Raw genomic sequence first — 26,876 nt, 5'->3', positions numbered from 1 at the left:
TAGGTATGTCTGAAGTTCCAGCAGGCTGGAAGGGCTAGTAATTGGAGAGGTTAATGCGGAGTGAGCTGTTGACCACATATCACACATGTGATACTAAGACTTGCAGGTGCTGAGGTTTTATGAGATGCTTCTGCAGTGACAGAGTTAAATTGAGTGTCCCTGTGAGTTTGAGGTAGAGGAGAGAAAATGGAGCTACTTAACCTTGCAGACAGCAGGACATCATTGACTTTCCAGCCCTGACCCAACAGCAATCTCAGCGCAGTCTAGTTGGGTTTGATGAGATGGCCTCCTGGTGTCGCCACCCTGGAAGAGTATGGACCTTCTCTCGGTGACACTGTTCAGTAGTGTCTGAAAGACAGTGCTAGCAAACCTGGAAAGTAGCTTCAGTTTGTTAGAATGTATATGGTTTCTGAGAGCAGTCACCACAGGCTGAGGGAAGATTCCTGGCTTGCAGTGACTGAAGTGTGTCTAGTTAACCTTTTAAATACGATGCCAGAAGTTTCAACTTGGGAAGGTGACTGTAGTAGTAAGAACATCGAGCTTGCTCTTCAAGCGATCAGCTGAATAATTTGTACAGCATGCTTGCACAGGTAGTGATCTAAAAGGTGCATGATTGCGCAGACATTGGCAGATATGATGTCATTGAACTCCTTGATGTTAGACTTTAGCTGAAATTGGAAAATCTGAATTTGGATATTACTACTAGGTTTCAGTAGGAGATCATAGTGTATAATTAATGGAAATGATTATGTGGCAAGGTTGTAACATTGGAAATGCCATTTTATTTTCTCCTTTGTTCTGCAAACAGAAGTTCCAAGCTGGAGGAGAGTAGTTTTTGGTGAGAGGGATTTGAGAAAAGTATAACCCTCCTACACAATTTGCTGCTTTTTTTCCCACATGCAAATGCAAACCAGCTGTCCTACAGTAGCTGGGGTTTGAGGACCACATTTTTGTACAAAAATTATTCATTGCATAAAAATCAGGATCTCATCACTGATGGCCTGACCTTGTACTTACCAACTAGCTGCTTTTACTAAGGGTAGACTTACAATGTTGTTCTTTTAACCAAGCAACTGATTCTAGCCAGTCATTTTTAAATTCACTGAAAACATGACATTGTACAATGTAAAAGTAATTTTAGCCAAATATTACAACAGATGCAAAATCCCCAGTGAAACAATTTTAGAGACAGTGAGGATTGTCACGATCTTGATTTTGTACATAACTTAAAGTATGAACTCTTTATTATTTTCTGAGTTAATGTGAAAAGCAAAAATTCATAGATAGTATACTAGATGATCTGCAACTAAATTTGGCCAGTACAGTGCCACAGCTTGACACAAGGAAGAAAGCAAATTGCCTATGGGCTGTGGTGCAAATGACCAAGAGTGAATTTTTATAGTTTATTTTCAGTGTATATGCACTAACGGTTATTTTCATTTCATTGCATTTTAAGTTAATGAATAATGAACATAGACAATGTCAAATTATAGAAGGAATGCATCATTCATATTTAAAGGAAAGGATTTGCGTTTAGAGTGCAAATTTGAATAAATGTTCAGAATTCATTATATATATATATATATATATATTTAAATAGTGCCTTTTGATAAAATATTGCAGTGATGTTTGGTGAAGAAGTAAAATAGCATATTAGCTTAATATGTTTTCTTGCCTGTTGTTATTAAAATCAAAATGATGGACTAGTAGTATAAGTCACTGCCTCATAAGGGTAAGGAAAATACCAGGTCATACACAGCAAGGAAGTCTCCTGCTGATTGACACCAAATGCGCTCCCAATGGCTCCTCCTTGTTGAGCATCAATTTGAAGAAGCATTGAAGAGGGCAAGGCAACAGAATGTTTTCAGAATTCTGGCAACTCGGTTGTTGAAGATAGAAGGCATCGGGGAAAATGGCTGAAATGTTGAGGTAAATGTCTTTATTACACTGTTTGAAGGCCATGAGTAGCATGAGTACATCCTCCAGACCCAACAAACTAATGCAATCAACTTGTTCCATCTTGCAATCTATTCTGCTTTAACTTATTCCCCAGTCATGATCTAGAATTTCAACCCTTTCACTGCCTACACAACCTCTCTCATGTTTCCATTGCACCTATCTGTACTGTACTTTTAGTTTGTGAAACTGGCTTCTCACTCAAAGGGCTTGTAGCCTGCCGATCAGGCAGGTTGAGAGCAAAAACCTCACTTGAAGGAACTCCTGCTCCTGCCTGGAGCTATTTTTACCAAGAGAGCTGCTGTTTTTCATTCCATTTAAGGATGCTGTATGTTACACTCATCTTTCTTTGCACCACCCTCACACATTAGCTTTAGATGCTGTTGAATTCAGAACGAGGAGACACAGTTTAACATAAGAGGTCTCTCCTGTAAGATGGAGATGAGGAGGAATTATTCTCTGAGGAGAAATTGTTTCTCGTGTAGTGAGTCTGTGGAAAGAATTTCAACCGACAGTAAGAGAGGAGGGTCATACAGCATGGAAACATATGCTTCAGTCCAACCAGTCCATGCCGAAAATAATGCCAAACTAAACTAGCCCCGCCTGTCTGCTCCTGGCCTATATCCCTCCGAACTCTTCCTTTTCATATACTTTTCCAAATGTCTTTTACAAGTTGTAATTGTACACACATCCTACATTTCCTCAGGAAGTTCATTCCACACACAACCCGTCCTCAGTGTAAAAGATTTACCTCTCATGTCTTTTTAAATCTCTCTCCTCTCACCTTAAAAATGTGTCCCTTTGTCTTGAAATCCCTCATCTCAGGGAAAAGATAACTCTCATCAATTCTATCTATCTCCCTCATTATTTTATAAACTTCCATAAGGTAGCCTCTCAACTTTCTGTGCTCCGGTGATAAAAGTCCCAGTCTATCCAGCTTTTCTTTATAACTCAAACCTTCTATACCCGGCAACATCCTGGTAAATCTCTTCTGATGTTGATGTCTGAAGTGGATAGGCTGTTGATTAACGAGGGAGTCTGATGGGTATCAGGAGTAGGTAAGAAAGTAGATTTGAGGCCACAGTCAATCACCAGACATGACCTTATTGAATAGAGGATAAGGCCTGAGGGGCCAATGTCCTAATTAATATGTTGGATGTTATGATACTTGGGAAGTCAATTTTTCTGCATTTTTCTGACCATATGATGAAAGGTCTACACCCCTCCAAGCTTCAAGAGGAATTGGTAAAAATCCAGGTCCACCAAACAGCCTAAAAGTTATTTACTTGCTCCATTTCATACAATGAGACAGGAGTCAAAAGCAACTTATAGGAAATAACCCTTCCAAGAAAAAAAAATCCTAGAATGCAGAAAATGCATTAAATAAACCAATTTCTGCATATTTATTTAATGTTAGTTTAGAAATTTTTTTTTCAATTTTAGCTGGTAATTATCTGATATTGCAATTTTTTTTCCATTCACTTCAAGTAATGGAGCAGCACGGTGGCTCAGTGGCTAGCATTGCTGCCTCTCAGCACCAGGGGCCCAGGTGTGACACCAGCCTTGGGCAACTGTCTGTGTGGAGTTTGCACACTTCTCCCTGTATAGAGCATAGAGCATAGAGCATAGAACAGTACAGCACAGAACAGGCCCTTCAGCCCACAATGTTGTGCCGACCATTGATCCTCATGTATGCATCCTCAGATTTCTGTGACCATATGCATGTCCAGCAGTCTCTTAAATGACCCCAATGACCTTGCTTCCACAACTGCTGCTGGCAACGCATTCCATGCTCTCACAACTCTGTGTAAAGAACCCGCCTCTGACATCCCCTCTATACTTTCCACCAACCAGCTTAAAACTATGACCCCTCGTGCTAGCCATTTCTGCCCTGGGAAATAGTCTCTGGCTATCAACTCTATCTGTGCCTCTCATTATCTTGTATACCTCAATTAGGTCCCCTCTCCTCCTCCTTTTCTCCAATGAAAATTTAAAAGGCATTTAGATACGTAGATTGATAGGGAAAGTTTAGAGAGATATGGACCAAACGTAGACAAGTGGGACTAGTTCTGTTTAGGAAACCCAGTTGCCACAGAGAAGTTGGACCAAAGGGTCTGCTTCCATGCTGTGTGGCTCTATTCCGCCTTCCCTTTACATCTTCTCAGGAAACACTGTAATAACTCTAAAGTCTCCAGCAACGCATAAGAGTACACCAGAGTCAAGATGGCCTCAAAATTTCCTCTGGGAATTTGACAATGGACTGCCCAACTTCATGGCAGAGGCAAAAACTTTCTATCAACCATGGATCCCAGTTTCAATGTTCTGTTGTGCAAAATTACAAATTAACGTAATGTATTTCCAACTGCAAGGTCCATTCTCCACACTTGAATTTCAGTGAAGTATCATTAATGTATCAATACAGTATCAATAAAGAATTTCAAATAAGTATCAATAAATAACTTCCAAATATGAAGACATCACCAGAGTGTCAGAGTCATAGGGCACAGTCAAAACAACCATATTCTAATCACATTTTCCAGCATATGGCCCATAGCCTTACACAACTTGGCATCACAAATGCACATCCAAATACTTCTTGCATGTTCTGAGAATTTCTGCCTCTGCCACCCTTACAGGTTGACATTTCCAGGTTCCCACCATTCTCTGTGGGAAGATTTTTCCTCACATCTCTTCTAAACCTTGTAGAGTCACGGAGCCATATAGCATGGAAACAGACCTTCTGTCCAACTAGCACACAGCAAACTAAACTAGCCCCACGTGGCTGCTCCTGGCTCACATCTGTCCAGTCCTCTGCAATTCATGAACCAATCCAGATGTCTTTTAAATGCTCTAACTGTACCTGCAACAACCACTTTCTCTGGCAGTTCATTTCCCACAGTGTTAATATGTTGAACCCTGTACCCTTAAATAGTTTTCCTCTCACCTGAAAAATATGCCCCCTCATTTTGGAATCCCCCACCCTAGAGCAAAGATGCTGTCATTCACCTTATCTATGACCCGCATGATTTTATAAATCACGAAGACCACTCCTCAACCTACTCTGCTCCAGTGAAAAAAATGTCTTTCCCATTTGTTTTTATATCTCAAACCCTCCATTCCCCGCAACATCCAGGTAAATCTTTCTTGAATCCTGTCCTATTTAATAATGTCCTTCCTATAACAGGGCAACCAGAACTGCACACACTATTCCAGAACAGGCCGTACCAAGATTCTGTACAACTTCAACATGACATCCCAACTCCTATATCCAAAAAGGTCTGAGCAATTGCTGGCACGCATGCAAAATACCTTCTTAACCACTCCTTCTTTCCCTTAAATCCATGCCCCCGAGTCACCGATCTCTCCAGCAAGAGCAGATGTTTCTTCTTTGCTCCTTATCTAAGCTTCTCATAATTTTATACATCTCAATCATGTCCCCTCTCAATCTGCTTCGTTCCAAAGAATACAAACCCTGTCTATCCAAACTCTCTTCATAACTGAAACTCTCCAGCCCAGGCAGCATCTTGGTACATCTCTTCTGCACCCTCTCCAGATAAAAATCACTTCCCTTCTACGGTGCGATTCCAGAACTGCACACAGAAGAGACTTCTCTTAGGATCAAAAGCTGTTCATTCTCACTACCAGGGCTTCTCCAATCTCGTTTCCAAAGCACAAGAGAAATCTTTCAACTTGGCTTTCCCACTAAGAGAACAGCAAGAAAAATTAAATCCTTTTTCATGTTAGACAAAGACACACAAACACAGACAAACCTTTTGCTTCTGTTCAGATTTCCTCTTCTCCTCCTCTGCAAAATTGGGCATCAGCATCATCCGATTCGAGGCTGCTACTGGAACTTGGCTCAACGTAGGTGTTGTCTGCACGTGTACCAATACAGAATTCTTTTGTTTGTGGTCTGCAATGTCTTCAGGATCATTAACTGTTTCAATGACCCTTAGATTTGGTCGGGTGACCTTGGGTGGCTGCATAACCACAAACATTCGATTGTTTGGTTGCTGAGCATACGGCTCAGTAACTTGCGAAGGTGGGTACATTGGCCAGGTTGGGGCAGACAATGAGGCATAAGGGTCATATTGATTATAGTTAGGTGGCGGTGCATTTAGTGGGTAATTTACTGGAGGTGCTGGATATTGCCCGTAAGGTGGCAAGGCATAGTTTTGTGATGGGATTGGCAATAAACCAGGTTTATGGACCGTTGGGATTACTGTAGGACATCGTGCTTTCTCAGGCTCTTTTGCTGTTTCTCGATTAAACGACTCCTTGCCGTCTCTCACCACAGGACCTGAGGTATTTTCCAGTTTATGCAACCTCGTTCGTGTTCGTGCATGAGGTTCTGGTGATTTTGCCTCATTTCGGCTTCTTCGCTTCTCCCAGGAAGCAATTTTGTGAGGTCCTAGCAGATGTTCAGGTGATCGAGTTACAGGTTTTTTCCCATGCAGTCGTTCCTCAGTACGGGCTGCCAGTTTGCTGATCTCTGTTACTCCTATATCGAGTCCAATGGTCTTCAGTAAATCATGGATCTTTTCATATTCTTTCTCAGGTTTTGCAATCTGCCAGGGTTTCTGCCAGGTTTTCTCCCACAGTCCAAAGATGTGCATTGGTGGATTGGTCATGCAAAATTGCCTGGAGTGTCCAGGGTTGTGTAATTTAGGTAGATTAGCCATGGGAAATGCAGGTTACAGGGAAAGGGTGAGGCGATGGGTCTGGATGGGATGCATTTCAGAGGGGTAGTGTGGACATGTTGGGCCAAATGGCCTGTTTCCACACTCTAGGGATTCTGTGATTCTATGATGGCACTCCTGCAGCTTGAGCTAGAAGAAGTAGTTGTCTCATGTATTTCAACATAGTGATTTGTTTTGAAATGATATGCTCTATGTTTGAAATGTCAGGTTTTTGGATATCTGTAACTTTTCATAATCTTTTGCTAGTTTTTAAGATAGGAAAGTAGGTGGTGGATTTTCTGAGTGCAAACTTCCATTGAGAATTCTGCCTCGCAGGGGGCACATATGTTAAAAATTAAAAAGATATTGGGGACAGACTTCCTTTGATCTCGCACTGTACGCTTCCACAAGGAAAAACTGAGCATTCAGAAAATTAGCTCTATTGTTAGCTGTTGAAGAGTCCTTTGCTCTACTCTGAGCTTTTCCATGGTGATAACCCTCTCTGAAGGTCTTCGTAGCTCATTGTAATGGTAACTACTTGGCTGTGACAAATAACTCATTTGCAGGAGTCCTTGATCTGGAAAATAATATTTTTGTACTTATCTCCCAAAGTCCTTTTGTTTCAATCGAAGAGGGTTGTCAGCTGTGCCAGATGGAAAGTAAAGTTTCCTCTATTTTGCTTGATGATGTGACTTTGATCCTTTTCCAAGATGGATGGTTTATTTTCCATTGGTGTGAATTTCCCCATATCTCTTGCCAATCTTTTTCATGTCTTCCCTAATAGCTCTTATAAAATTGACGTTGATATCAAGAATATAATTGAAGGCTCTTTAGGCCACTTTGTTTAGCTAGTCAATGTTATTGAAAGCACCACAATCCTGTTTGGTTCGGGATTCTGCTTATGAGGCCTGATTTTTTTAATTTGCAGAAATTGTACATTTGCTTAAAATCAAGCTAATTTTACAGTTACGTTAAATTGTTTGCAGTCACTAAGTACGCATTGCAGTAAAATTGAGATTCTTGTTACTAAAAACACGCACAGAATTGGAAACTGCATTCACTGGAAATTGTTCATTAATATGAATAGATTTTAATTGAATAGAATTGCCAAAATGTTAACTTAAAACAGAAAATGCCACAAAACCTCAGGTCTAGTTGCACCTGTAGTGTCAAAAACAGGGTTAACAATACAGCTGGTTGACTGTTCTTCAGTATTTTCAGTACTTCCTGTTTTTATTTAGGATTTCTAACATCAGTATTTTGTTTGGTACTAGTGTGTAATTTACTGCTGCCTCTCTTACTGTATGCACACCTTGAAGTTCACTTCTGTCTGATGCAATTTCTATTTGTCGCTTTTGCATTGTTTGTTTTCATTATTTGAAATTTTCCTTCATGTGTTTCACCAAGTCGCTACTAAAACTCCCTTTCACAGCTGCATCTTCCTCAGCAAGTTGAGTTAGTGGACAGTTGAGCAGGCTGATTTGACCTGGTGGATGTTAAACTTCATGAGTGTTGTCGGTGGTGCTGCAGATCACAGAAGAGTATTCCATCACATTCCGTGCATGTGTTGTGTAGATGATTGACAGGATCAAAACTAAAGTTGCTAGAGAAGATCAGCAGGTCTGGCAGCGTCTGTGAAGGGAAAAACAGAGAAGGGTCACCGGATCTGAAACTTTAACTCTGTTTTATCCTTCACAGATGCTGCCACGCCCACTGAGCCTCCTTAGCAACTGTATTTTTGATCCTGATTTACAGCATCCACAGTTCTTTTAGTTTTTAGATGACGACGAGCTTTGTCGACAGAATCAAGAGGAGAGTAAATCATTGCAGAATTTGCAGCTGCTGATGTCTTGTGGCCACAGTTTTATAGGTCAGATCCAGTTCACTGTTTGGTCAATGGTAACCCCCAGAAAGTTGAAAGTGGGGGATTCAGTAATTGTAATGCCATTGAATGTCAAGTGGTAATGATTAGATTCTCTCCTGCTGGAAATGGTCATTGCCCTGCAATTGTATGGCATAAATGTTACCTGCCACTTATCAGCCCAAGACCTGTCCAGGTCTTGTGTGTGGACATTGCTTCAGTATTTGAGGGAGCTGTGAATGGTACTGAATGTCATGCAATCGTCAGCCAATATCCCAACTTCTGACCTTGTGACAGAGGGAAAGTATTTGATGAAACAGCTAAACTGCTTACACCAAAGATATTACCCCGAGGATTCTTACAGTGAACTCCTGGGACTGAGATGATTGGCCTCTTTCAACCACTGTCATCTTTCTTTGTGTTGAGTATGACTCCAACCAAGGGAGAGCTTTCCTGATTCTCACTGACTCCAGTTTTGCTTTGCCTCTTTGATGCTGCACTCAGTCAAATGTGGCATTGGTGTCGAGGCACACCATTTTTACCTCTCCTGTGAAGTTCAGCTGTTCTGTCAATGTTTGAACTAACTATAGTAAGCTGAGCTTGAGAGAACTCAAACTGAGCGTCAGTGAGAAATTGCCACTAGGTAGCAATGTCAACAACTCTCTTCTATTACCTTGTAATACGAGTAGACTGATAGGGCAGTTGTCTTTTTTTTAAACTCATTTATATGATGTGTGTGTCACTGGCTGGGCCAGAATTTATTGTCTATTCCTGTTGCTGTTGAGAAGATGATTGTGAACTATCTTCAACTGCTGCAGTCTATTGGTGTTGGTAGACAGCCAGTGCTGTAGGAGGACAGGAATTTGACCCAAATTCTGCTCAATAAGCAAAGCATCAAGAAGATTTCCATCAATATTCCTCTGTTTGTCCCAATGTTTCTCCTTCTGAAGAACACCACAACAAGATGAGGACTGCTCTTGCTTTGGAGTAGTCGTTAAAATACACTATTTCTCGGGGCTGGTTGTTTACCTTGTGTCAATCACTTGTTAAATAGCTCTAACTCTCAACCTAAAGGCAAGTAGCTGAAGTGTCACCACTATCCCATCCGTCACTTTATTGTAAGATCATCTTTTCATTTTATCACATGCTGGGAGCCATTTGTTAATCTCCATGAGACATTTGTTACAAAATATCACCCTATTAATTTAGGAATAACAATATTGCAACCTGAACCAGGAGACTGCAGTATTACTAATGAGTGTTTGTGCTTTTCCAGAGAAAAGAGGAAGTTTCTCTGTGAAGTGACCTTATCCTATACCAAACTTCCGTATGAACTCTATAATATTCTGAAAATTACCATTCCTAGATGCGTAAATTATTAACAAGACTGAATCTAGTCGTCAACTCAAGTTGACAAAATCAAATGGATGAATTCAACTGAAATCAATATTCCTTAGCATAATATAACCGTTTCCCAGTAGGACCTGTGCTCTTTATATAAAAAAAAGGGAACTTAGATGTTTATTTGTGAAGCTGTCTATTTTCAGAGGCAATTAGGATACAGACATGAAATGTTCTTAATTTGTCCGAAATCACTTAAGTACTTTTCCACTTTTGTAAAAGGCTACTGCACTATGTTTTGAATATCTATGTTTGGAATGAAAATCACATTGCAAAGCTTTAATTTTGTAGCCCTGATAATAACCTGTGGTGGGACTGTGGCATGCTGACTGAGGGCTGGGAAAATGGCAGTGTTGATGATGGTGGAGGGGGGGGATTGTGAAGTCCAGTGTGGGGTTGAGGCCATTTAACTCCTAGATTCCATTTAAATTAGCCACAACTGTGTGCACCAGAAGCTCTTGAGGGTGATATAGAAACCATTGGAAGGGAATAAGATTTCAGATGATAGGCTTGAGAGGGCAGTTTAGTTTGGGCTCGATTAAGACTGGAACCCAAGAGAAATGGGTGCTCTTTCTTCTTGAGGCTTTCCTTTTCCTCCAGACACACAAGAAAATGTTAAATAAAATAAAACATAAGACCTGTATCCTGCTTGTCATCAAATTTAGCTGAACCCTCAAATTGTGCTGTGCCGTTTTTGTCACTGGGAGATTATTATCATGAATTCTGTTTCATTGTCTTTCAATAATTGATGAGTTAGCTGCCAATCTGTGGCAGGTGATTTCCCAGCAGCCCAAGATAGAAGGGCTAAAATGATGGAAGGCGCAAAGGGGTCAGGAATACAGTCGTTATCAGTTGACTATCTATTAATCACCCAGTTTTGCTGTTATGGATGGCAGACAGGATTAAAAGTGAGATTGAAACCCCCCCCCCACTTATTCAGAAATACATTCAGTCTTTTCCTATGCATGCACTTCCTCAGCATTGAATAGAAGAGATATGTTTCAATCTAATCTCCCAATGTGTTAGTCACTCTTTGATTTTTTTTTGTTCCTGCAGGTATATTTACATTCCTTTGGGAGGGTCGCGACATGGTGTACTACGGATCATGTTTTCTTCTGCTATGGCCTTTAGCTTTGTTTGCTACTGGCATGGTGGCCATAGCTTCATGCTAAATTGGGCAGCTTTGAACTGGGCTGGAGTAATGGTGGAAAGCATATTGAAGATGGTCTGTTCCATTTCACCTGTTCGGGAGATTATTGTAAGTGCCGTTTTTACGTATCCTGTAGGAAACATCTACAGCACTTTATGTTTTTCATTGTCAATGAATGTTGAGAGTGGAGGATTGTGATAGATCACAAAACCAACATCCTTATGTTGCTGGTTCAATTCCAGTCTGAGTCTTTTACGATCTGGTGGCGCAGTGATAGTGTCTCTAACCCTGAGCCAGGTGATTTGGCTTCAAGTCCTCCTGTCCCAGAGGTCTGTCAGAACGTGTCTGAACAGGTTGGATAAAAGTTATTATCTCTGATTTAGAAATTAAATTGTAAAATGTTTTTGAAGTCCCACATAGGTGTTCCAAGTCCACATCAATATGGAAAAAGAAAGCTAATTAATCAATCTTTTTCCATACTAATGCATTATAAAACGTAATTTATGAAAAGATAATTGTAAGCCACATTGCAAACTGATGATTATTGCTCCTTGCTGTTCAAGTCTGATGCTCATTAAATGAAAATGGAAGATTTTCTTATTTGTCAGCTGAGCACTTGAAATTTTAATTTCAAATTTATATATGCAATGAAAATTTAATTTAGCTGAAGTGTATACCCAGTAGGTTTAATTAGTGTAACCAGTGAATAGAAATGAAAGAATGAGTGGGAAACAGATAATGATTTTATATTCACATGTACTTTTGTTTTTGTTCAATGGAATATCCTGAGCTAGAGTCTACAAGTTCCTCCCATGTTTTAACTGAAAATAACCAAAACAGTATGTTTGTTTAGCAAATCCGCAGTTCATTACTTTCAAAATAATTATTTATCATTAATTTCCCAGTTGAAGAGAAAAAAATGTATTCTGAAGTAATATTTTGAATTTTTCAGCTCACCCAGGACAAGTCTATCAGTTGATCTACAAATAAAATGAGTGTATATTTATTACCTTAAATCCCGTATCTTCAGATCAAACAAGAAAAGACTTTTTAGAAGGATTTTAAAAAAAAACTTATGGCATCAAAGAATTCCTCGAATACATAGAGTGAGAATGAGTATGATTCAATATTTAAACACAAAATTGACTTGACTAATTGACTCAGATTTGCAATATTGTTCATTGAAATTTCCTTGCCTTGAGAAAAATGTAACTGATTAACTAATTGTCATTTTAAAAGTTACTGATGGGCTACCACTGGATGCATGTATTTTTTCCATGCTTCGGCTTCATATGAGAAATTCCAGTACCCGTTTGAGATTTGGTCCATATTTTTCCCATAATCTGTGAGACTGCTGTTAAATTCTTTGATTAATTGCATGATTTGCCTTTTTAATATCATAATTGATATAACGGACTGGATGTTTAGTTTCCAACTGCCATTTATCACTGTTTTCCAAATTTGCATAAGTTTTACAATTATCAGCATGCATTTGCTAAATTCATTCTCAGTGACTTGTCATTTGAAGTTGTCAATTAATGTATTTTTGTTTTTGAAACACCAATTTTATATGTGAAACACTACACCAGCCAGTAAATGATTCAACTTGAGATCCAATTGCATGTAACATATTCATTATTTGTTCACCAGTGTGTAATTGCTTTCGTTCACTCATTTTAAAAATAAACTGAAAGCAAAATATACGTGCTATATCCCGATTTTGTACATTCAGGTATCTAGTCGTTTCCTATTGTAAGGAAGTGTACTGTCATAACTATATTTTAAATTTGCAATTGCCTAATGTTAAATTAACCTGTAGTGGGAATGGGCAGAGGGATACCATCAAATTAAAATAAGCTGTGCCAATACTGCCGGACACAAAAGTTATTCCTCCTGAGATTTCTTTGCTGCTTAACGCAGTAAATGAAATAAATTTAGTTACCTTTTCATGCATAATTTGTTCACTATACTTTTTGAGCATTTACCCCTGAAAATACAAGCAATCATCAATCAATTTCCAGATTGTCCATTATAACTATTCATTATTCTTGTAATTAATTTTATTACATGGCAATCTGAATTTCCACTAACAATATAAAGTGACTAACCTGTTTCATAGCATCCAGTTTTTATCTGAATATATATCATGAAGTAATAAAACTGCCAGATTTTTAAAAGCAGCTATAGTAATATACTACATAACGTACATATATAGTAATAAAACTGCATGCAACTAGTTCTGTCATCTGTTTATTTTTATTTGGCTAAACCAGACATTAGAGGGCAGTAACAACATTCTTAACTGAAACAGTTGACACTTTTGTAGTTCCAGAAATCAACAAAATCAGAATTACAGAATCAACAGAAACAGTACTAAATGCAAAGTAACCTGAAACTTGGAGGTTTTGAATTGCCTTTGTCAGGCTGCATTCATGTGTCTGTTTTTAGTTGCCACTATGTTGCTTGAATGATAAATTAATTTCTGTTGGGCAAGCTAAAGAAATGCATGTTTCAGAACATCTTCAGAACGCTTAGACAGTGATCCACAAAAAATCAGAACTGTCTCACAAATGAGTGTCCTCGTGTGCTGTGCTGTTTTGCTCCTGAGATATTTAACATGTCGAATCTATAGTCTGCCTTTGTAACATTATGACTTTAGCAATTAATTAAGAAATAGTGTGATTTAATGTAAGTGGTTTCTTTTAAAGATTGCAGTGGAATGCCTAAATTGAAGTTTCATTAATTTTAATTTTTTATTAAGTCTTTTCACTGATGCCACTGACAAATGCCTTCGAGAAAGTGAGCAGTTTATAAATACTAGTCTTCAATCAAAATGAAAAATTCCAGTATAATTTATAACAGTTATAACATCTTTTAATTAAGCTGATAAGATGTCTTTCCTTGCAACTGTGTGTTCTTTGCAAGCATTGTTTCCATACAGCCAACATCCTGAAGAACTGGGAAACATCAGTAAAGAATAATGATAGCACCATAATTTAGTTTATAGTTCATCAGAATCTTGAACTTCAATCGGAGGAAATAATCCTGAAAAGATTACATTATGCTTGATTAATAAAAATGCTACTGAGGAGGGCTCCCTTGATGGCTTAATTGGTGAATAAGTTGATTTGGCTAACACAGCCAAATTCATTGATGCATAAAGCATAGAAAAGGCCCTACAGCCAATCAGGTAGGCACCAACATAACTACCAGTAAAAGTGTACTCGTCCCAATTTCATGCACTTGTCCATGTCCTTGTACAACTGTTTTGATTCCCTATCATGTGCTGTGTTAGCTAACCTTACTGTTTTTATATTCCTGATTCCCTGAACATTATGCATGAATTTCAGCTGATCTCGGAGTGCCTGATTGGTGTTTATGAGCTGTCCTATCCGGTGATGCTGATGTATTATAATTGTGTATATGAAGTGAGGAAAGGCTAGGATTTGATAATGTTTTTCATTCCTATGGTCAAATATCCCAATGAGAAGGCACGAAAGGATGCCCGGCATGCGTGGAATTATAATCCTGACTGAGTTTTGGGAGAAGAGAAAATGTTCCAAAGTAGATAAGTGCAGCAGATGATAAAACTACAATGCACTAAAAATGCTGAAGAGGAAACGTTAATAGCATTCCAATCAAATGCTCTTTATAATACAGTTATTGACCCATTCACTAAAATAGCACTAACTATATGCAACTGTTCTATTAGTAACGCCATGATATTAAATAGAAAAATAAGATCAGAAGTCATGTTTAATCAATGTTTATTTTGTAAGCATGAGTGATTTTCGTGTGACGATGTTCTTGAGTCAGATAATACAGTGATACATGATGATTGGAACATTAAATAATATGAAACAGTTGTCACTTTCTTATTATTTGCCTAGAAACAACAGACAGTAAGGATGAAGAAGATGAAGGGTTAATTTTATGCTTTCCAAAAGCCGAAACGCATTTTAACCCTTTGTGCTTAACAAGTGGAATTTTCCAACATGTTATATTTCAACTTTGTACATTCTGTGCGAGAATATGTTAGTATTTAGTTGCTGAAATGGATATTATGAATGCTTAGATACCTATAAACAGACATAAAATGCCAGAACCAAAATGGATCTAAAGTTTACAGATCAGCATTCAATAAAAGTATGCTACTACATTACATAGCCGCTGGTCAGATGTGGCAGCAACTGAAAGTTTATATTAAATAATCCTGTCATTGTAGATGTTTTTCCACTTGTATGACAGAAATAAACTTCAAATTGTGAAATGATTGTGCAGTATTTGAAAATAAAATAATGCAATTAAAATCCTTTAAAAGAAATTTTTTGACCCAGAGCATTGTGGGCTATGGTGAGAAATTTGGGAAAATCAGGCAAAATATCGAACAAGGTCCTTAAGTTGACACTAAAAAGTTGCAATTTCCATCCAAATCTCACATAATTTTTTGACATTAGTAAGGAAAATTAAAGCTGATAGTATCAGAAGTAATGTATTGATATGGATAGAGAACGCTTTGACAGACAGAAAACAGAGTGTTGGAATAAATGTGAGGCTGGATGAACACAGCAGGCCAAGCAGCATCTCAGGAGCACAAAAGCTGACGTTTCGGGCCTAGACCCTTCATCAGAGATCTCTGATGAAGGGTCTAGGCCCGAAACGTCAGCTTTTGTGCTCCTGAGATGCTGCTTGGCCTGCTGTGTTCATCCAGCCTCACATTTTATTATCTTGGAATCTCCAGCATCTGCAGTTCCCATTATCTCTGTTGGAATAAATGGTTCTGTTTCAGAGTGGCAGGCAGTGATGAGTGGGGTACCGCAGGGTTCAGTATTGGGATCCCAGCAGTTCACAATATACATTAATGATTTGGGTGAAGGAATTGAATGCAATATTTCCAAATTTGCAGATGACTCTGAGCTGGGTGGCAGTGTGTGCATTGAGGAGGATGCTAAGAGGCTGATGGGTGACTTGAACAGACTGGCTGTGTGGCCAAATGCAATATAATGTGGATGAATGTGAGGTTATCCACTTTGGTGGCAAAAGCAGGAAGACAGATTATTACCTGAATGATGGCAGTTTAGGAAAAGGTGAGATGCAAGGTGGACTATGTCATGGTGGACCAGTCGCTGAAGGTTGGCATGCAGGTGCATCAGGCAGTGAGGAAAGCTGATGGCATACTGGCCTTCATAGCAAGAGCATCTGAGTATCGGAGTAAGGATGTCTTGTTGCAGTTGTACAGGGCTTTGGTGTGGTCACACCTTGAGTATTGTGTGCAGTTTTGGTCTCCTAGTCTGAGAAAGGACATTCTTGTTATTGAGTGAACCCAACAAAGGTCGACCAGACTGATGCCTGGGAAGGCAGAACTGACATATGAAGACTGTACTTTCTGGAATTTAGAAGAGGGGGTATCTCATAGAAGCATATAAAATTTTGATGTGGGAAGAATGTTCCTGATATTGGGCAAGTCCAGAACTAGGGGGTCACAGTTTTAAGAGTAAGGGGTAAGCCACTCAGGACTGAGAATTTCTTCACTCAGAGAGTTGTGAACCTGTGGAATTCCCTCCCACAGAAAGCTGTTAGGGTCTGTTTGTTAGATATATTTAAGAGGGAGCTGGTCATGGCTCAAGGTGCATGGAGGCAAAGCGGGAATGGATACTGAAATTGCATGATTGCCATGATCACATTGCAGGCTAGAAGGGCTGAATGGCCTACTGCACCTAATTTCTATATTTCTGTGAACTTGGTCCTTCAGACCCAGAGGTAGGGACACTACCATTGAGCTGCAAGAGCCCTTTCAACAAGGATTTCAAATGAGTCGCATCTTTTGGATTTGTATCAACTTCTGCTCAATTACTGCAAAATATTCACTAAAGTAGTGTTAACCATGTACTGTTCTCCTTAAATAATGACAGGATAACAAGGAAGAGTAGGATTGAAAGAAAGTGCGCTAAGCCCTTATTTTTAGCTATGTATTGCTATTTTGTAAATATTAGTGGTTTACCTGGAGCAGCATTCAGGATGAGTTGGACCATACACTATTGTATAATGGCAGAGACATTAAATGATGCAAAGTGCATTTTATTGTGAATCTGCTGTACATGGTGTCACTGTTAAAGATTAAGAGGTCTCCCTTTTAAGGCAGAGTTGACAATTCTTTTCTCTGACAGTTGTTGGTCTGTAGAATTCTCTTCCCCAGAAAATGATGGAGGCTATTATTGAATTTATTCAAGACTGAGGATTTAAGATGTTTGAGAGAGTTATGTGGGGCAGACAGGAAATTGGGATTGAGGCCCCAACAATATCAGCCATGATTTTATTGAATAATGGAGCAGGCTTAAGAGGGCAGAATGACCTGATGCAGCTTCTTAATCCTATGTTCTCACATGTTGCTCACAGAGGTTGTATTCTTAATTGTAAAACATAAGTGAGTAAATTTTAAAAGAAAGTTTCAAATACAAATAAGTTTAAAGTTCTGCAAGTGGTAGATATCTCCTGAAGGTGGCAAAAGTGGCAGCTTATGATCTTTTAGATGTAGATCCTGGAGAGGTATTGTGGGAGGGGAGAGTAGGGGTGAGTGTAGAAGCCGTCATTGGAAATTTTCACCCTGCTGGCACCTTCACCTGGTTCATCTCTGACTCCCTGCTTTCGTTCCACAGCATCCCTGTTTCCATCTCTAGGGATAGGTGGCCACTGATATCCACTACAAACCCAACCAACTCATACATTTACCTGAACGATACACCCTCCTACCCGCCATTCCATTTTCCCAGTTTCTCCATTTCTGTTCTGAGATTGCACCTTCCACAGGGGAGTCTCAGAAACGTCCACCTTTTTTGACATCTGAGGATTTCTTCTCACTGTGGTCAATAGACCACTTAGCTGTGTCCAACCTATTTCCTGCACTTGTGCCACCACCTGTTCTGTCCCCATCCAAAACACGGATAAGGTCCTCATTTCCTTCACTATCCTCCTCACCAACATTCATGTCCAGAGTTATTAGTCACCATTTCCACCACCTCCAGTAAGGTGCCATCATCAGACACATTGCCTCTTCCCCTCCCTTGTCAACACTTCCCAAGGACTACTCCTAATGGGACACTCCGGTCTACTCCTCCTGCTCTTCCAACGCCAACCCCCTGCCCCCCCCACCGCCATGACACCTTCCCATACAATTGCAGAAGATGTAACACCTGCCCATTTGCTTCCTCCCTCCTCCACTATCCAAGGTCCTAGATGTAACTTCCAGATGAAGCAGCAATTTGCCTGCACTTCACTCAATCTTGTTTGCTGTCATTGCTGCTTACAGTGTAGTCTCCGCTATGCTAGGGAAACAAAATGCAGGGTGGAACACCTATGGTCTCCGTAAAAATAACCCTGAGCTTCCACTTGCCTGCTACTACAACGCTTTAGCATGTTCCCTGGACAGCATTTCTAGCTGGACTTGCCAAAGTACTCCAGTGAGGCTCAGTACAAGCTGGAAGAACAACATCTCCGTTTCCGCTTGGAGACCTTGCAGCCTCCAGACTCAATATCAAGGTAAAAATAAATTAAGACCTGAGGATCATCTTCCATGTCCCTAAACTATACACAGCACCACCCCCAACCCCATCACCCAACTGACTGCCACCACCACCCCAGACCTTGTCATCACATAGGCTGCTTTCAGCACGGCTAATCCTTTTTCACCTACTTATGATCCCCACTATCAGAATTTCTTTCTCAGGAGTATACTATTATCCATGCTTTTGCTTCTCTAGCTGTCTTTTTCTGTCTCTGGACTCTATCTCAGCCTATCTTCTTACTCTCCACCCCTGCACCTTGCCCCACCCCATCCTCAGATCTGAAGAATGGTCACTGGGACTCTGCTTACTCACCAAAGATGCTGCCAGACCTGCTGAGTTTCTCCAGCAGTTTCTGTTTTAGTATCCTACTCGTGATGTGGTTTATTAGAGCAGTGCTGGAATACCCAGGCTTGGATTCCATCTTCTTAATGATAAATTGTTCATTTTGATCCAACAGGACTTGGTCACAGGGTCAAACTGCCTTGGCAGGCAATAAGAAAGGGAAAGTTTTAGGGAACCAGTGAGAATGCTATATCCTGAAGGCTGGTTATGAAATAGCATCAGACACATGTTAAGAAAGTGTGCAGTTTATGCATTTTGTATAACTGGTTTGGGGGAAGCAATGGAAGATAATAAACATTAATTGATTTTTAAAGAATCACTTATTGTTACCTTATGCATTGTACCTACTTTCCTTCTTTTCCAGGAAAGGTCCTTATCGGCCAGAATGCAGCGTCGGGCTCATGCTGCCTTGGCAAGTGTTGCCACAACTCTGCTTATTTTATCCAATCTGTTGTTTCTCTGTGGGAATCGAGTAGGAAAGATCTATTGGAACAGAACATTTTTACAAGGTAGTGGTGTTGCTTTACTTTGGTATTCACTGAACGTTCCTGGTGAGTGAAAGGCAAAAAGCTTCAACAGATGTATCTTTTCTCATCAATACTAAACTATGATTAGTAGACTTTAACACAATGCACACTGAAACTTTGACCAGGTGGGCAGGAATAGACATGGCCAAGGAAGTCAGTTACAGGAAATCAGTTCCTCCAACCTGGAAACAGTGCACCAAGAGAATCACGATCTCAGGAGGACACACAACTTGAGTAATGTAACACTTTCAGATGTCAAGCCTGTCACTCTGACTTTCCCAGGTATCTCCTGCACAGTGGTCAGAGATAATGGGAACTGCAGATGCTGGAGAATTCCAAGATAATAAAATGTGAGGCTGGATGAACACAGCAGGCCAAGCAGCATCTCAGGAGCACAAAAGCTGACGTTTCGGGCCTAGACCCTTCATCAGAGAGGGGGATGGGGAGAGGGAACTGGAATAAATAGGGAGAGAGGGGGAGGCGGACCGAAGATGGAGAGTAAAGAAGATAGGTGGAGAGAGTATAGGTGGGGAGGTAGGGAGGGGATAGGTCAGTCCAGGGAAGACGGACAGGTCAAGGAGGTGGGATGAGGTTAGTAGGTAGATGGGGGTGCGGCTTGGGGTGGGAGGAAGGGATGGGCGAGAGGAAGAACCGGTTAGGGAGGCAGAGACAGGTTGTCTCAGTTCGCAACAAACAACTGCACCTCCCAGTCGCAAACCATTTCCACTCCCCCTCCCATTCTTTAGATGACATGTCCATCATGGGCCTCCTGCACTGCCACAATGATGCCACCCGAAGGTTGCAGGAACAGCAACTCATATTCCGCCTGGGAACCCTGCAGCCATATGGTATCACTGTGGACTTCACCAGTTTCAAAATCTCCCCTTCCCCTACTGCATCCCTAAACCAGCCCAGTTCGTCCCCTCCCCCCACTGCACCACACAACCAGCCCAGCTCTTCCCCCCCCACCCACTGCATCCCAAAACCAGTCCAACCTGTCTCTGCCTCCCTAACGGGTTCTTCCTCTCACCCATCCCTTCCTCCCACCCCAAGCCGCAGCCCCATCTACCTACTAACCTCATCCCACCTCCTTGACCTGCCCGTCTTCCCTGGACTGACCTATCCCCTCCCTACCTCCCCACCTATACTCTGTCCACCTATCTTCTTTACTCTCCATCTTCGGTCCGCCTCCCCCTCTCTCCCTATTTATTCCAGTTCCCTCACCCCATCCCCCTCTCTGATGTAGGGTCTAGGCCCGAAACGTCAGCTTTTGTGCTCCTGAGATGCTGCTTGGCGTGCTGTGTTCATCCAGCCTCACATTTTATTACCCTGCACAGTGGTGTTTGGGACAACACATCTTGCAGCTCTTTTCATTCCTTTCCTGCACTTTCTCTCTCTCTCACACACACACACTTTTTCTCTCTCTGTGTCTCTGTCTCTGTTTCTCTCTCTCTGTGTCCCACAACTCCATCTGAACAGCCAACATGCATTCTCACTCATTCATGCCTCACAATCACCTTCCACAACTCCTGCCATTCCCTTCTCTTCATACAAGCCAAACATTCACCTCTCCTCTTTGTCGACAAGCAAAATAAAGCACACAGCTAGTCAATTAGTCGAGAGGTAGACATTAGGGTAGATAGCCTTGCCAGTGACAGGTATTTTGTTGTCAGCTCCTGTGGTTATTGTCCTCTCTGTTAGCAGAAATTACACAGTATCTAGGTCATAACCTTCTATATCTCAACTGAATCACCCCTTTTCCCTCCTCTTGTTCTAAAACAAATTCAGTTCTATCATTGCTCACTGCAGTGACCAGAATTGTATATAGATCTCCTGCTGTAGTCTCACGAGCATTTTATACCCAGAGTGATGACTTTCACCTGGGCACACAAACTACCTTTTCACTCTTATTGGCTCTGTTTTCTTTCTTCGGTTTTCTCGTTTTTCACGAATTTACAAAGTACCTTTAGGTTTCCTTAATAGCTTGTCAGTATTTTTCCATGCACCTCTACTTTCCTAATTTGCTACAAATGCTGCAGACAAACATGCATGTGTGAAGAGGCACCCTAAGTCATTCTGAAGTGACAAAGTGGCAGCAAGTCTCAAAAAATGGCACTTTTGGAAGCCTGACAGAAATGCTGTATGATCCAGGACTCAGTGGCCTGAATTATATCCAGTACTGAGTGTGATTAAAGGGGCTCAGATTATGAGGCCTTGGAAGAGGACTGCAGTAGTGAAGCCCCGAGCTTCAGTGCTGTTTTAATAGCCTCCCATGTGTAGTCTGGACCTTGGCTGACGAGGCGGCTAACAGGAACAACAGGCTGAGAGGTGGGATGTGGATTAACAGATGTAGCTGTACCCTAGCTCCTAGACACATCCTTCCAGCTCGAGGAAGGACTCCTCCTTGGAGCAGCAGGAGAGGGCTGGACAGCTGCAATTACAACATATCTAAAACATTTAGAGAGCTATGTGAATAGGCAAGATTCAGAGAGGTAACCAAGCAAATGGGACCAGTTTAGTTTAGGAAGCTTGGTCGGCATGAATGGATTGGACTGAGAGTCTGTTTGTCTGTTTCCGTGCTGTATGACTCTAAGAGACGGCTGGGCAGCACTTGGCTTTCTCCTAAATTTTGGCCCTCTTTATCCTTCTCCATTAAAAATTCTCAATCTAGATGAAATAGTGTCAAGACTAAGATAATAAAATGTGAGGCTGGATGAACACAACAGGCCCAGCAGCATCTCAGGAGCACAAAAGCTGACGTTTTGGGCCTAGACCCTTCATCAGAGAGGGGGATGGGATGAGGGTTCTGGAATAAATAGGGAGAGAGGTGGAGGTGGACCGAAGATGGAGAGAAAAGAAGATAGGTGGAGAGGAGAGTATAGGTGGGGAGGTAGGGAGGGGATAGGTCACTCCAGGGAAGACGAACAGGTCAAGGAGGTGGGATGAGGTTAGTAGGTAGGAGATGGAGGTGCGGCTTGGGGTGGGAGGAAGGGATGGGTGAGAGGAAGAACAGGTTAGGGAGGCAGAGACAGGTTGGACTGGTTTTGGGATGCAGTGGGTGGAGGGGAAGAGCTGGGCTGGTTGTGTGGTGCAGTGGGGGGAGGGGACGAACTGGGCTGGTTTTGGGATGCAGTGGGGGAAGGTGCAGTGGGGGGAGGGGACGAACTGGGCTGGTTTTGGGATGCAGTGGGGGAAGGTGCAGTGGGGGGAGGGGACGAACTGGGCTGGTTTTGGGATGCAGTGGGGGAAGGGGAGATTTTGAAGCTGGTGAAGTCCACATTGATACCATTGGGCTGCAGGGTTCCCAAGCGGAATATGAGTTGCTGTTCCTGCAACCTTCGGGTGGCATCATTGTGGCACTGCAGGAGGCCCATGATGGACATGTCATCTAAAGAATGGGAGGGGGAGTGGAAATGGTTTGCGACTGGGAGGTGCAGTTGTTTATTGCGAACCGAGCGGAGGTGTTGTGCAAAGCGGTCCCCAAGCCTCTGCTTGGTTTCCCCAATGTAGAGGAAGCCACACTGGGTACAATGAATACAGTATACCACATTGGCAGATGTGCAGGTGAACCTCTGCTTAATATGGAAAGTCATCTTGGGGCCTGGGATAGGGGTGAGGGAGGAGGTGTGGGGGCAAGTGTAGCATTTCCTGCGGTTGCAGCGGAAGGTGCCGGGTGTGGTGGGGTTGGAGGGCAGTGTGGAGCGAACAAGGGAGTCACGGTGAGCGTGTTCTCTCCGTCTTGGGTGCTGGGGTCGGATTGTAGATGGCAAAAACCAGCCCAGTTCGTCCCCTCCCCCCACTGCATCCCAAAACCAGCCCAGTTCGTCCCCTCCCCCCACTGCACCTTGCCCCACCGCATCCCAAAACCAGCCCAGTTCGTCCCCTCCCCCCACTGCACCTTCCCCCACTGCATCCCAAAACCAGCCCAGTTCGTCCCCTCCCCCCACTACACCACACAACCAGCCCAGCTCTTCCCCTCCACCCACTGCATCCCAAAACCAGTTCAACCTGTCTCTGCTTCCCTAACCTGTTCTTGCTCTCACCCATCCCTTCCTCCCACCCCAAGCCGCACCTCCATCTCCTACCTACTAACCTCATCCCACCTCCTTGACCTGTCCGTCTTCCCTGGAGTGACCTATCCCCTCCCTACCTCCCCACCTATTCTCTCCTCTCCACCTATCTTCTTTTCTCTCCATCTTCGGTCCACCTCCCCCTCTCTCCCTATTTATTCCAGAACCCTCACCCCATCCCCCTCTCTGATGAAGGGTCTAGGTCCGAAAAGTCAGCTTTTGTGCTCCTGAGATGCTGCTGGGCCTGTTGTGTTCATCCAGCCTCACATTTTATTATCTTGGGAACTGCAGATGCTGGAGAATCCATTATCACAGTGTCAAGACTAAGTTGCTTTCCCACTGATACCCTTTTCACCTGGCAAGCTTCACTCCTGAAACTTCAGTCTGAAATGGTTCTATCTCATGTTGAGCTGCAATATTGCTGGCTCTTAAATTATTTGTAGATTTCAGTGCCTTCTGTACCTTTTACACTGAATTTATCACAGCTAATATTAAAGTACTTGAAATTCCCTCTGCTACTCTATCTATTTCATTGCCTTTTTTACTGCATACCTCCATAAATGAATGGCAATTCATTAACAAAGTTTATCAGAGCTCAAAAGATGAGCATCTTTCATCTTATCAAAAACTTTCTCCACAAGAATTCAATGATTAAGTATGAGAGCACCTCACACATCGATGACAGCTCCAGTTATTAGGCCATGTTCTGTATGCTGGGACAGATTAATTAGTTGGCTATTGTATTCTTTTCAGGGAGGAAATCTGCATGTTCTGGAACAGGGAGCTTTCTGTAATGGACAGAAAAGCAGTTCAATGAGGTGTTCAAATAGTTTGATGCAAAAGAGAAGTTAATCTGAATATTTGGAGAGTTTTAGGCACTTAACCATGTTTTAAAATGATTATGATGCTGTATTTTGGGAATCTTACAAAAGTTGAACAAATCAAGCAGCCAGTGAATTGAATCCAAGGTATTTTAGTTATTTTTGTCCACATGGTTGGACATGTTATGACACAAGTCCAGATCAGGTGAGACTTTAATGTGGACCGTGGGCCCAAAGGAAGGGACACTGACACTGCACCACAAAAGCCCTTTTGAAGGTACTCTAGTCACATAGGATGATATTGAGATCAGCTGCAGATTTCAGTCTTGATACCATTTTCAAATTTGGACGTGTTGAGCAATCTAATATTGGGGTGGCGCAGTGGCTTGATGGTTAGCACAGCTGCCTCCCAGCAGCAGGGACCAAGTTCAAATTCATGACTTTGGATGACTGTGTGGAGTTTGCACGTTCTCCGAATGTCTGCATGGGTTTCCTCCCATAATCCAAAGATTTGCAAATTGGGTGGATTGGCCATGTTAAATTGTCCACAGTATCCAGGGATGTGTAGGTGCATTAGCCATGGGAAAATGCAGGGAAAAGGTAAGGGGATGGGTCTGGCTGGGATGCTCTTCAGAAAGTCAGTGTGGACTTGTTGGATCAAATGGCCCTTTTCATATTGCGGGGCGTCTATGGCATAAACCCAGGTTAGATCGTATTAATGCAAATGAGTTCGGTATTTTTGTTCTCGTATTACTATGGTTAGAATTTTCTCTTGTGTCCAGGTAAAGCTAGTGAACAACTTTATCTGCTGTAACAACTGCCATGTTCACTTTAATGGAGTCATTGCTGAACTCGCTTGTGATCGTCCTAGCTTTTCTACTGCTGAGAGTCATTTCAATTCATTGAATCTGCTGCTATCAAATTTTATGTTGTTCATCTGCAATTGCTGTCATGAGTTTGCAACCTACTGTTGATATATCATCTGGAAAAGGGTTTGCCAGGGAGATTTCTATTTAATTTTCATGCAGCTAACTCAGTTAGCTCTGAGGTACAGCTTGTATCCATACACATGGCATGTTCCTTCAATAACATCTTATTAATCTCACAAAGTGATTATGTCTCAGGTGTTGCAGGTATAATTTTAATGGCTGCTATGAGGAGCAGAAATTTTTCCCAGGTTCAGAAGTCCATATAATGTCGGGTGATAATATCCCGACTATGATTTTACCTGAATTGATCAATTAGCAGCCATGAGATAGTAGGACCTGCAGATGCTGGAGAATCTGAGATGACAAGGTGTCGAGCTGGATGAACACAGCAGGCCCAGCAGCATCATAGGAGCAGTAAAGCTGACGTTTCGGGCATAGACCTTTGTGGGATTGCCATCCAGTTATGAAAACAAGCAGCTTTCAAAGTTGGAAGGCCAATGGGATGTCCAGCAGCACAGGAAAAGAAGGAGAATGTCTTTTTACATATGTGCCCCAAGTTGGAAACACCTACACAGATGAAGAATTGTTGCTACAACATGTGGAACCTGCCAGACACAAATGTGATCCAGAGTAGACACATCTGTAACTGTCTGCTGCTCAAGGAGCGTCAGATCCAAGTTCAGGAGCTGGAGCTGCAGACATTGTGTCAATCAGGGAGAGGGAAAGTTACCTGGACACTTTGATCCAAAAGGTGGTCACAGCATTCAGATTAGGTAATTGAAAATTGATTTGTGGTCAGAGACAGGCACATGTGACTGCGGGTGAGGCTAGTAAGAGGATCTTGGGGGTTAAAGTTGAGAGCCCCAGCCCCTACAGTTTTTCAGGAGTTACAAGGTTATTGCAAGCTGTACAGATGAGACCTGTACAAGGCGCTGAAGGGAGGATGAGTAAACTGACCAAGGCATCTTAGTACTGGAAGCCATAAGTGAGGGAAGGAAATAGGACTGTGGTTGTGGTAAAGGACAGTATATTTAGGGGGATAGATACTATTCCAGCAGCCATGAAGCATGAGTTACCTGCCTAGCACCAGGATAATGGACGCCTCTTTGGGGCTGAAGAAGATCATTGGAGAGGTACAAGAGGGATCCAGTAGTCCTCATCCACATTAACACCAATGACATTGTTAGGATAGGAAATGTAGGGAAAGAAAGGAAATATAGACTTATAAAGCAAGAGGATATAGCAGAATTACAGTGCAGCTATTTGGACAATGATACACAGACTGGGACAGGAAGGGACAGAGTATATAAACATAGAAAAACAGCAATGAATAGGATCAAAAGGGAGAAATTATGGTAAAAAGGCAAAATTAATGACTCCTTGCTTGAACGTATTTGGAATAAAGTTAATGAATTAACAACAAAAATACAAGATAATGGATATGATCTTATAGCCATTACAGTGACATTATCACATGGCGATCAAAGCTGGGAACTAAAGCAATGTCAAGATTGACAGCAAAAGCATCTTTAAATATAAAAAGGAAGAGAGAATCTAAAGTGGAGATAGGGCCCTTTA

At 41.8% G+C, this 26,876-nt stretch overlaps 1 protein-coding gene across 7 annotated transcripts in view; it reads left to right on the top strand.

Annotated features, from left to right (window-relative positions):
- hhat (hedgehog acyltransferase) overlaps positions 1 to 26,876 on the top strand; it is a 224,006-nt gene that overhangs the window by 97,543 nt on the left and 99,587 nt on the right. For 4 of the 7 annotated variants that reach the window (XM_059648592.1, XM_048536697.2, XM_048536695.2 and 1 more), the window contains 2 exons: positions 10,954 to 11,155; positions 19,316 to 19,460. In XM_059648592.1, coding sequence (XP_059504575.1) covers positions 10,954 to 11,155; positions 19,316 to 19,460 — 347 coding nt within the window. Of the gene's footprint in view, positions 1 to 10,953; positions 11,156 to 11,999; positions 14,238 to 14,937; positions 15,183 to 19,315; positions 19,461 to 26,876 lie in introns of those variants that run through there. The other 3 variants (XR_007248152.2, XM_048536699.2, XM_048536696.2) reach the window with 3 other exon arrangements.

The sequence above is a fragment of the Stegostoma tigrinum genome, chromosome 9 (assembly GCF_030684315.1).
Source record: "Stegostoma tigrinum isolate sSteTig4 chromosome 9, sSteTig4.hap1, whole genome shotgun sequence".
Lineage (NCBI taxonomy): Eukaryota > Metazoa > Chordata > Chondrichthyes > Orectolobiformes > Stegostomatidae > Stegostoma > Stegostoma tigrinum.
Note: the sequence above shows the minus strand (reverse complement) of the source record. Positions and strands in the feature narration are given on the sequence as shown.